The sequence below is a fragment of the Borostomias antarcticus genome (genome assembly GCF_949987555.1).
Source record: "Borostomias antarcticus genome assembly, chromosome: 18".
Lineage (NCBI taxonomy): Eukaryota > Metazoa > Chordata > Actinopteri > Stomiiformes > Stomiidae > Borostomias > Borostomias antarcticus.
The window spans coordinates 13,253,784-13,265,992 of record NC_140251.1 but is presented as its reverse complement, the minus strand read 5'-3'; the positions used below and the strand labels follow the sequence as shown (position 1 = coordinate 13,265,992).

The 12,209-nt window shown below is 46.2% G+C and overlaps 2 protein-coding genes across 2 annotated transcripts in view; one reads left to right on the top strand and one right to left on the bottom strand.

Annotated features, from left to right (window-relative positions):
- The window catches only part of LOC311320842 (pleckstrin homology domain-containing family A member 5-like), a 104,222-nt gene extending 97,029 nt beyond the window's left edge, over window positions 1-7,193 (bottom strand). The window contains exons 1-3 of the mRNA XM_084452697.1: window positions 7,058-7,193; window positions 6,874-6,950; window positions 5,680-5,737 (exon numbers count right to left, since the gene is read on the bottom strand). Of these exons, the coding sequence (XP_084308823.1) occupies window positions 5,680-5,737; window positions 6,874-6,950; window positions 7,058-7,149 (227 nt within the window). The 5' untranslated portion in view covers window positions 7,150-7,193. The remainder of the gene's footprint in view (window positions 1-5,679; window positions 5,738-6,873; window positions 6,951-7,057) is intronic.
- A 2,749-nt stretch (window positions 7,194-9,942) lies between these two features.
- Window positions 9,943-12,209, top strand: part of LOC311320912 (1-phosphatidylinositol 4,5-bisphosphate phosphodiesterase zeta-1-like) — a gene marked incomplete at both ends in the record, with an annotated part of 50,008 nt that continues 47,741 nt past the window's right edge. The window contains one exon of the mRNA XM_084452779.1: window positions 9,943-9,960. Coding sequence (XP_084308905.1) covers window positions 9,943-9,960 — 18 coding nt within the window. The remainder of the gene's footprint in view (window positions 9,961-12,209) is intronic.

Below are 12,209 nucleotides of genomic sequence, written 5' to 3'. Positions count from 1 at the left end.
TTTCAGACATAAATGTAAACAAGAATTAAAAAGAGCCATTAAACAAACCGCAAACCATGAGCTGTATTTTCATTTGAGAAGGAAACCAGTATTCTAGAAGTTCTACAGCCAGAGCGGCAGACTTGGCCTGATCTGCCATCTCACAATAAAAACAGCCTTAATCAGCACCTGGGGCAATGGTCGACATCAAAATCTCACTAGTGGCCACCCAGACGCACACGCACGCACACACACACACACACACACACACACACGCACGCACGCACACACACACACACGCGCGCACACACACACACACACACACACAGTGCTCACCAGATGGTGGGGACCCCACAGAGACAGCAGCATTGAGAGCGGTCGGAGTGCCTCAAAGCCGACCGTGTCTCCCATCACCAGCGCGCGGGGACTCAAAGAAGGAAGCCACAGAGTTGTGGCAGCGGAGACAGACATCAGGAAGAGCAGATCCAGATTCGCAGGCTTCCCTCTTAAATCACCATACTCACAAAGGAAGATGTGAGACATGCAAGTCAGCAAGCAGCGCGCAACAGTCCGAGCAAATGAGCGTCTCTTGGAGTTTTGACTACAGCGGTGTCCCTCGACGTCCTCTGGGTGCCGTACCCAATCCCAGTGGGAGGAGGGGGGGGGGGACAACATGCTAACAGAGCCACAGTGCTTAATGACCAGACAGTCAGACGGCGCTCCCATCTCTCACTACCTGCACGCACGGCTGCAGTGGATTTACTAGATTACATCATCGGGCCTGATGCAATGTCATGCTCAGACTGAGACGTGATACATTTGATTTCTGACACTGTAAAATGGTGTGTGTGTGTGTGTGTGTGTTTAAAACAGGACTTCTCAGACAACTCTCTGTTCCCCGCACAGTCCGATGCACCAGCCAGGTAGATTCAGAACGCCTTCTGCAGCCCAGCACCACAAAAGGGACTCTCAGGATCCTCGGGAAGAGGGAGGAGCTGGGACTCTCATTGGCTGCCCACCCACAGACCTTTCATGCAGCATAACGGTATTTAATCACCTTAAGTGCAAGTCCCGACAGTGAGCAATTGGATCATTAACAGAATATCAATAATAAAAACAGCAAAAGAGTTAGCTCATCTAAAGAGTAATCTCATCGTTTTTTTTGATGATTCTAAGTAAGACTAAAAGACTAATGCTGTGTTCACACCGGGAGCAAATTCTTCCGGCTGCGCTGCGAATTTACATAGAAAGTCAATACAATTTGTGCGAACTGAGTGGCTGGCGGCGCAAATCAAGCGAACCCGGCAGCGCGGTAGCCAGGATTCGCCGCACGGCAAAAGTTCAATTTTTGGAACTTTCTGCGGCGGATTCGCGCGGCAACCCATTGGATCCCGCGGCGAGATTGGGGCGAACTGGGCGGCGCAAATTTTCTCGCCGGAACCCGGTGTGAACACAGCATAAAAAGAAGATTACTTTACTCAGTTCTGACCGACAGGCTGTGGGAACAATTATTGATCCACTGGCAAAACAACGTCATGTGACCCTGAAAATGTGCAGTTGGTTTAGAATAAGCTTTCCAAGCACGAGATTCACTTGGGAGACTTGTGAAAATTGGCCAGATTTCAGTTGACATGGTTTCCTCAACACTCTAGGATGAATAATGCATCGGAAATGAAGTAGTCTAATGAATGTACAACAGACCAGCTACTCAAATATTTATACTTCATATTGGAGTTTACAGAGGAGCACTGTGTTGCTCCACCATGCCCTTGAGGAGAGCCCTATTCTGATCAAGTTAGTCGCCTACTGTACACCGACAAGCTACTGCAGTGCTGGCCGTGTAGGCAAGCACAGATTTAAACAATTTGACATGTTAAAAACCCTAATCCGAACTTCAAATTGCAGTTTTGAGTTTGATGAGGTTAGAAAAGTTGGACATTAATGGAGTAGGGGGAGAGAGAGAGAGAGAGAGAGAGAGAGAGAGAGAGAGAGAAAGAGAAAGAGAGAGAGAAAGAGAGCAGAGAACTAGAAAGAGTTTATTCATAAGCTTAATCACTGTAAACAACTTGCGTCTATGAGCCCAGCATTTGATTAGGGTCTTCATCCATGCAGCACTTCATTAAGAGCTTTTAGCATGCGCCGCCACATCAGCACTCAAGCCAGTAGACACAACAACATAGACCTGATACAACCCACGCAAAGACTGGACGTTTCTTATCAGTGACTGATCTATACTAACACTTTAATGCAGCTGAGATCTGATGGTCAACATCAGCCCTCCTTCCCCTTTAACAATTAACCGGGGGTTCAGTTCAGTGGAAAAGCTAATGAATCCAGCTAGTTGAGAGATTTCTACAGCAGCTGTGTAACTGCTACTGAGGACCTAGATATCTGATTAAAAGCTAATGGGCTTTGGTTGTGTAATTGCACACTAATTAACAAATCGACCTTCCATTTAGTCTACAGAGTCTACACAAAGACCTTAGCAGGCAAAAAAATACAAAGAGACAAGAGCGTATGAATCCATGCATACTAACTGCATGTTTAACATCGCTCAATCAATAATCATGGCAACAGCAGGATTTGTTTCTGCACATGACTGCGTGTGAACGTACCACGCTAAACCCATGACTGTTGTTGCCATCAGTCCATTAAAAGATCATGGCGATCAGTCAGTTGTGATTATGAAGAGAGCCTGGACTTCCTGCCATCGATCTGGGGCTGGATCTCTTTAAGAGCTGACTGGGCGTTCAATAAGTGATTTGTCTTCCAGCCGCACTCTAAGGGCAGGGCTAGATGAGTTAAGCTGGATAAAGAGAAACCTGATCCTCTGATATGTGAATCATCTCATTAGCTATTTAGCAGAGCACCATGGGACCAGAATTCAAGTCCTCGTGTCGGGAGTCTGAGGCCACTGAGAAAGGAGGGACAGAGGGAAACCAGCAGAGAAGGGACCAAAGCAGCAGGTTGAGAGCTTGGGAGTGTTGCATTATTGACGGCGTGCTCAATCCGCTGAGCCAGGGAGGATGAGAGGCTACTGAGATCACCAGAGGGAGGGCCAAACACGGTGACAGGCCAGAGAGCAGATGAAGGCCACGCAAACAGGCTTCATTCACTAACCCTGGAACGCCTGTGGAGAGGCCATCCCCTCTGGTAACTACAGAAAGTTGAAATAATACAACAATAAAAAGTTGCCCTTCACTTTGGACTGGAAAACGGTGGTTAAGCACTGCCCCTTATTGCACCATATTTGAATGGTCCTAGCCAGTGGTGGACAAAATAACCAAGGTCACGGTTCACACAGCTTGCCACCTTCTAATAATGTGAACCCCCCCGCTCTCCAAAAATGGCCATGTTGGTGTTGGCACAGCTCTTCTGTCAGCAAACGACCCAGAAACACACAGCTCAGCTCAGTCAGGGGATCGATCAACTGAAAGTGATTCAGTTAATGTCTCCAGTGACCTTCACCAACTCAAAGCTCACAATGCCATAAACTAATCAAATCTCCCACCTACACACTATCACACCAACCAACCTGTACCCCCCCCCCCCCCCCACACACACACACACACACACACACACACAGCCCATAAAGAGAACAGGCCAAGTCAGCACAATGTGCTCCTCAATGCTCCTGCTGTGTCCAGCCAAACTGCCAAGCCATGCAACAAGCCCCCTATTCAGCATCCCCCCACAGCTAACAGACTCAGCAGGCTAGATAAGTGTTTTTGATTTAATCGATTTCACACTTAGCTCTTAGATATTGTAGCGACTCTGCGGGACAAGCCCTAGAACGTAACGATATTATCACATTCAAGTCTAAGGTCAAGTTGCATTGCTTCACATGTATTATGACTGTGTTGCCTTGGCACTGGCAGTGCAATGCATTAATAATTCTCTAGCAATAAAAGTTCACGTAGGACTCCAGTTGAATTGCATTCATCAAAAAAACATGACAACACCGGACATAAGGCCTGAGCTATAGTGGTTCTGGGGGATACTTGTTCCCATGCTGCACACGCTTGCCTTGATACAAAACCTTGAACTGTCTCTAGCACCGGGCCAGATGGATATCACATGAACCCGTCACCACCTTCTATGTCAAAGCACTGCACAGCAAAAAAAGACTAAGCACCACATCAAACAGGTGCTGCCTTTCATGTCTTCCCCACTCACCTCAATCACAGCAAACTAAGTGCCACAACAAAGGACCTTTGAAAGTGTCATAACCCACTTTAATGACCATATCTCAAAACCAGGCCAGCAACAAATACAATCCAACTAAACAAAGTTCTATGAAATACAGAATAATAATAATAATCAGGATTCACTCACAGACATGATATTCGCTCACAGGTATGACATTTGAGGGAGCGTATTAAAACTCAAGACAGAAGTTGGTTACAGAGACAAACCAAGATGATTCAAGCCATTCCTACATCTGCCCAAGGTAGCCCAAGGTGGTCAGTGTGGTTGGCTTTCGTCACACCAGACAGCCAGTGACTGCTGCTGATGGTGAGGTTCCACCAGGTCCTCTGGTCCTGCATTCCTCTCGGGTCAGACCCAGTTCAGGACCTCCTTCCCCTCTACACCTGACTTGATGAAGAGCAGCCTAGAGGGTCTCTCTGCTCTGGCCCAGCCCAGTGCTACGCTGGGTCCTCATTTTGTTTAGTAACGGCTCTTGCAGATAGATTAACCATGTTAGCACTTTTACAGAAAACACAGTCACCAATTAATGAGGGAGACCACCCACAACTTTTGTGCACCGGTTAGCCAGAAATGTACCAACCGCAATATCCTATTACTGCCTCTCAGTTCTACTGTCTGGCAGTCTGCCACAAGGCTCCTTTAATTTGTAGGGAAACAGCCTAGCTAACAAAGAAAGGCGTTTGGGGCGAGGATGAGATGATATGACTATAATTGCGCAAGCATGTATTCTTCTTTTTGTGAGGCAAAATCCAGAAGCATCTGTGCTTTCTTGGAAAAAACAAAATAAAAGGAAGTGTGAGTGTGAGGTAACATTAGCCCACTTGCAAATAGACCCCAATGGATAGGTACAAGGCCTTCTGCCATAGAGCAGTCAAGAGCAAAGAAGCATGAGGTGATGCAGTGACCTCTTCTAAGCCCTCCTGGGTGAATTTCACACCATAGGTGAGAAAGTGTGCTTCCCCGAATTAAGGGGACACGTGCCCTGTTAGACTCACATAGCTGCAAATGAACACATACTACACCAAAAAGATGAGCTGTTAACCAATCTGTAAATCAAACTGGGCGTTTTGTCACCAAATAATCATTTAAACGGTTAAAAATTCAGGGCAGCTCATGGTAAAAACAAGAGAGCATCTTTTGCAAATTGGCTCTTTGCCGACCACCTGTCTACTTGTAAAAACACACAGTGTGTAATCATTAACTTTGCAGATACAGCTTGTAAATAAGGGAGTAAAGCTCACGGTACAGTCATTTAACAGAGCTGTCATGTTCAAAAGCAAGACACTACATAGAAGGGATGAGCTTTCTGCGTTGACAAAACCTGTTACTTCTGAAGTAATACAAAACGTAGAATGCTTTAGCCCACACGAGACCCTACAGAATGTGACATCGGTTTGTCAGGCAATGAAAAGCATGTGAATGACTTGTTGGTGAGACACAGTGGCATGTTGAAGCAGGGTGGTAGCTAAGGTTAGTGAAATTCTGACTCACTTAATGAAACACCGGGCCCCCTCGAAGGTGTAGCCTTCCTCCCATCCAGTCGGTAGATCTAAAGGGAGAAGCACAGAGATAAACAAAAGAGACAATAGCAACACACAGGCGGAACACACTCCAATTTCACTAGGGCCAGCTAATCAACAGTAATGATAACAGCTGTGGAGGTGCATGTGTGGCAGGCCGGGGGTGCAGCGCCCCCTCTGGCTGAGGGCTGTAGTGACCCCTCTGGCTGAGGGCTGTAGTGACCCCTCTGGCTGAGGGCTGTAGTGACCCCTCTGGCTGAGGGCTGTAGTGACCCCTCTGGCTGAGGGCTGTAGTGACCCCTCTGGCTGAGGGCTGTAGTGACCCCTCTGGCTGAGGACTGTAGTGACCCCTCTGGCTGAGGGCTGTAGTGACCCCTCTGGCTGAGGACTGTAGTGACCCCTCTGGCTGAGGGCTGTAGTGACCCCTCTGGCTGAGGGCTGTAGTGACAAATGGCATTAGGCTATCGAGCAAGCTGCCTTTTCTAACCAGCACTGCAGACAAGGGACTCGGTAGACAGCTAGCCAGTTACCTGCGCACTACGATGATCTTTTATCATTTGGAACAAACATGTTTTGTAACTTACGGCTCATAGTTCCTTAGCTTCTTCCATACCTGGGGGTCGCATACAGTCTATGGTGGCGGTTATATACATCTAGCTAATCACAACCTACTTCTGTTCTGGGAACCTGTCAATCAATCAGTCAGTCTAGCTAACGACAGCTATGACGAGCTAATAGCTCTCTAGTGAGAGCTGACGTTAGATAACGAGACTGGTTGACAAGTTTAAAGGAGGAATAACCAGTATTTGTTTAGTCACGTTAGAGATTCGTTGTAATCCCCATTTACCTGACCGAGGGCTGTAACGTCGCACGGTCAGGTATCTAACGTATCTTAGCTGTGGGTAACCGGTCACTTGAACACGACCAACGGCTCCGTGACTGAGGCGTTAAGACGTGAACGTGACCGCTCGAGCACGATAGAGACCAACCGTTTTTACAAATGTTCGCAGCACGCGAACCAAAGCCCACACATCAAAGCAACATTGTCAATAGAAACAGTCGATTCTCCCTCCGCCGCAAAAAATGTCGTTAAAAAACACGAAACGTTCGTTTTAAACACGATGTGAGTTTGAAGGAAACTTCGCCAGATAAGGTGCCAGCTTACCTGGGGTTTTTCTGTGCCCGGTTATGACTGCCTCGCCACTAACTGGATGCAACCAGGTTGTACTCTTTGCTTCTTCGCTGTTGGGTGAGAAATGGAAAATGGTGAAAAAACGCATTGCATACGGTGCCTAGAGGAGTTAAAACCATATTAATACGCCCATGAAAAATATCCAATGTGTCTTTACTTAATGAAGAAGACGCGTCCATCCCGAGTCACCCCATAACTCCAAGAAGAAGGGAGACAGGAGATCCACTCGGGTGGTAGATCCGCCGCCATGTCTGGCAGTAGTAGTAGTACAGCATTGAAGAGCGCGTCGCCGCTCCTGCCGCGCGTACACCGAAACCTTGGCAACGGGCGGGTGGCGGTGAGTCAAACAAGTGCACCTCTGGAGGGGCGGGGCTGTTCTGATCAAAAGATCCTCTGCGTTTACAGTGGTTGGAGATTGCTGCACTATTATGTTATGTTATTAGCAAAAACGTGATTCACTGTCCTTGTGAGGTGAACACATCGTTCAATTTCAGCAAATTTGAGTATAGGCCTACCCAGGTTCTTCATTCACCACCACTGATCACAGTCCCAACTCCGATGTGTTAGCATGGAGACTTTGGTAGGCTGTTGAGATTGGGATTCATTCTCAAAGTTAAGCTGGTTAAAAGCCAAGGCAGCTTTACCCACTGCACCAGATGAATTAATTTAATTCTATACGTTCTGAAAATCCTTATAGTAAACTCCACCTCTCCACATTCACATTGTGTAGCCTAGCAGGCTTAGCTGAGTCTGCAGTGTCAGCTTTTCACACTGCACAAAGACAGGTCACCCAACACCTCTGTATGGCTCTGCCTGGCCTATTTGATGGCTTTCATGGTGCGTTGTATTTAGGGCATACACTGTAGGCTACAGCCTTTAAACTGAGCTGCTTGGATGTGACCAAGAGCGTGTAGCCTACCTCTGCCAGGTCAGACAGACACAGTCAGACAGGCCCCTAGAGAAGGACTATTCCCCGCTGCTTTACCTGTTCACCTCTCTAACATTGAGCCCATTGTATGCTTTCTTGTAACACTGCTGTCAGGGAAATGACCTATGACAAGAGGGCTGTGTGTTCATACTCTGGGAAGGCCAGCAGCAGCAAGTTATGTGGCATGAAGACTGAATACAATCTCTGGAACCAGGACAAAATGATGGTCTGTAAGGAGCATTCATGGCTGCTACTGTGGTGTACGACAAGAATGCCAACTAAATTAAACCCAGTTGATCTTGGTGCAACCTTCCCATCAGCCTTATATCGATTAGTGAGAGAGAGTGAGAGACAGAAAGGGAGAAAGAGAGAGAAACAGCAGTGCAGCAACACAAGTATAGCAAAACATGGAGAACAAGGCACTATTCATCTCTCCCTTTCTCTGGGTAACACAGATTGAAACATTGTGTTAACAATGCAAAGAAAGAGAAACAATGTCCTTTCTCAAATAATTTAGGCAGAATGTTTAGTGCACAAGTGGTGAGCCCAGTGGTTCTGACAAGAGACCGCTGGTTCAAGACCAGACCAACCACGTGACAATCACTGCCAACCGTGCCCGAGAGCAAGGTACTTAAACCCAACACAAGCTCAAAATTGTAAATGGCATAAAAGTGTCTGCTAAATGACCGAATTGCAAGCTCGGTGACATCGCCACACTACAGTATCTCTATAAACTAATGATCACGAGATTTAGTCATTTAGCAGACGCCTTTTTCCAAAGCGACTTACAGTACAATATGTATTCGTCAAGAGTAAGTGAAATGACTGTACATCCCAGTCATTGTCACTAAAGCCTTCTATAAATAGATTATAATACACACAGTCAACTACAGAGAGGTCTGGTCTCTACACTCTCAGTCTCACCCCCTCCCCCATCTAGAATTTTACACCCATTACATCCTCTTCAGCAGCACTTAATAATCAAGGTCAATTAGGTATGATCTGGCTGGATCAAAGCCTGATACCGACCCATCTGTTATACACATAGGAAGGTGGGGTAGTGTCTGGCCAAGGTCTATTTTCCAAGAAAAGGCTCAGTTTCTTCTCGATGGGCCAGTTGTTTTAAGACAAGCACTTAAGTGAAAGAAAATGAGAAGGAGAAAAATTTAAGCTAATTTAAGCCCTCAAAAATTAAAGATCACTCAAAAATTGTTCAGTGAGGCTACTGAAAGTATTTGGCTGAAATTAATTAAACAAAGCCCTGTCAAGAAAGACTGCATAGATTTTAAGGCTTGTGTCAAAGAGAACTCTCTCTGGCTTACAGAAGGCCTCAACTCATTTCCTGTTCCAGACCTTTTTTTATTTATTTTTTTCACTCCAGGCTTCCCGAAGAGGCTGGGTAAATGAGTTGATAGTAATGTTCAGAGTCTTAGAGTGGTGATGTAGTTTTACTTCCTCTTCTGGGTCTGTCCATATTGACAGAAATGAAAGTGCCATTACTCAGGAACTATTGAACTCTGTTGCTTTTCACAGCGGCAAGCATTTCTCTGGTGCAGTCCACCGTTGCCTGGATCCTGCAAGGGGGGATTGTGTGTTTGGCCTGGACCGGTACAATGATAAACCGCAATAAAAATGTATGACATTTATTGTGATCAAATTAGCATTCAAACCGTGCTGCTACTACTACTACTACTATTACTTCTACTACTACTACTACTACTACTACTACTACTACTACTACTACTATCCCTTTGAATATCCTTGTATTCAGAGAAAGGCCTCATTTACTCCAGCTTGACACATCTGTTTCCTCTCAAGCTTATTCAAAATCTGTCTTGTTTGAGCTACTGTCCTAATTAAAATGGAGGTGGTGAATTCCCTGTCATCCAGTATTCTCCTGACAAATAGCCAAATTAAGGTTATCTAGCTTTACAGATATGTCTTTGATAATGTGCTCCACAAAGCAGAAATACAGTTTCTCACATTGCTGGACGACATGATCATTTTTGGATGGGAAATGAACACCTTCCAGCCTCAGAGCAGATAAAGCCTGGGCCCCATGGCTCTGTATCTGTTTATCCCCTCCATTGAGTTAGGTAGGGCTGAAACTTAAAATGCCCCTGGAAGTCAAGGTAACTTCTTTTGTAAATCATCAGGGTATCCCACAGCCATGTCATTTCATGCAACCAGGCCAGGTCCAGCCTGGCTTATGTGCGAAGCTGGCTTGTTTTTGTTCAGTTTTTTTTTTTTTTTGGTTTCCCAAAATCATCCCCACCGGGGCCTTGAACACCGATCTCCCGGGTGGGAGTCCGATGCTTTCACCGCTACTCTACTTGTGCAGTGGAGATCGGCAGGTTGATTTTGGTGTCCTTCTTTATTTTGGTGTGCTGGGACTACTGCCTCTTGTGGTGCCAACAGAGCAGGTCAACATTCAACGTGGGAGGGAGGGAGGGAGGGAGGGTGTGATAACCGGACAAACGCTATACTATGTACGCTGGTTTACAGCCACGCACAAAAAGAGCAGTGGGACACCCTGAGCAATCCATTAAGGTTAACTCAGCATAATCTTCCAGATTCCCTCTATATTCGTAAGTTACAGTTTGGAGAGCAATTTGAGCACCGTGGCTAACGGGAATCGCCGTGCATATGTTGTTTTATTTATGCGCTTGGAAATTAATTTCCTTACCTGAACACAATTAAAACACATCCTGAATCTGAATAAGGAGAGAGAGAGAGAGAGAATAGAGTATTTAAGAGCCTACAGTGTTGGGTCTGGTTGATAGTGTGCAATACGATCTTACATAATTGCTCCAGAACAGTGGAAAAAGCAGGGCACTTTTCAACGTCTCATGGCAGACTTGAGGCGTCAACATGTAATTAAGGGAAGTGTGTTATCAAGCAGCTGTTGGAGCTCTTTGTCCTGCAGCTACAAGTAAGTAGCACCCTAAGCCTCATTGTGCAGCAAGACTGAGAGAAGCTTCTTTAAGACAGAGAGGACCAGGACCAAGCAGCGCCACTAATATCTTCCAAACTCTGGGGTTGTTAACAGCCTGACTGGGCCTTAGCTAAATGTCTTGGTCAGGGTATAGAAGTGTTTTCTGGCAGAAAGGTTTTGTTATCTGTTACTGTTCTGAGAGCCAGGCGATTAGTCTTTAATCACACAGACAAGTGTGTCCCAGGCTGCCCCCCCCCTCGGGTGGATAGGTCCACACTGTCAATAGACGTGACCTCCTTATCCTTTAACAACCCACCGGTCACTGTGACTCCTGGGCTCACCCCCCACCATACTCACAATGTTCAATCATCTGAACGCATCCTCGTTCCACTCTGAGATTCTGATTTCAACACACAGTATCATTTGACTGGCATTCAAAACCCACAAACGAGCTCTGCTATTAGGGCCAGTCAAATCAGCAAGCAAGACTGAGTGGCACTGGTGGAAAGAACCAGGTTTATTGAGACGGCAGTAGCGCTAGTAGTATGGGGAGTGTGTGTGGGCTGAAGGAGGTTAACCCGTCAGAAGGTTTGGGGATCAGCTGTCAAGTCGTGAACTGTAGAAAGCATCACGATGTGTCGGGATGTCATGATGGCTTTTACAGAATCTGTGACATGCTGTCTGGCAACATGCCCATGTTTCTCGTTAAGGACTGTAGCCTAATCAAAGATATACTGTTGGGCTACCGGTATGCTGTGAAAAATTCCCAGTCTCCCCTCCACCTCCAATAATCTCATTAAATGAGGTTAACAGGGTGACCTCATGGGGTCCTTGTGGTTTTGGCTGCAGTCCAAATGGTTTTCCTCCCAGCACAGCAGCAATTGCTTCATGAGATATTTCCACAGATGATGTGTGCCATTAAAACTATGAGGAGTGAGTGGTGTACTTAGCAATTATCATGTTATAAGTGGTCTACAGCTATGGCAATTGAAATAGGAAAGAGAGGGAATTTGAACGGAGTTAAATTGCAGTAATAGTAACAATTGTAGACACATTTATCACAGGACTAACTGTCAGTACTGTTGTAATCTCTCTCTCTTTCTCTCTCTCTCCCTCTTTTTCTCTCTCTCTCTCTCTTTATCTCTCTCTCACTCCCTCTCTCTCTTTCTCTCTCTCGCTCCCCCTCTCTCTTTCTCTCTCTCTCTCACTCCCTCTCTCTCACACACACACTCTCTCTCTCTCTCTCTCTCTCTCTCTCTCTCTCTCTCTCTCTCTCTCTCTCTCTACCTCTCTCTATCTCTGCTTTGTAAAATAAAATCCAGCGCTGACAGATTGCGTTTCCTCTACAGTAGCAGTGAAAAGGTATAAGTGAGTTCCCATGGACCTGGGCCCCAGACAAGAACCCGCTGGGGCAGATCCTGAAGGCTAGTCAGAGTGAGCTCATGG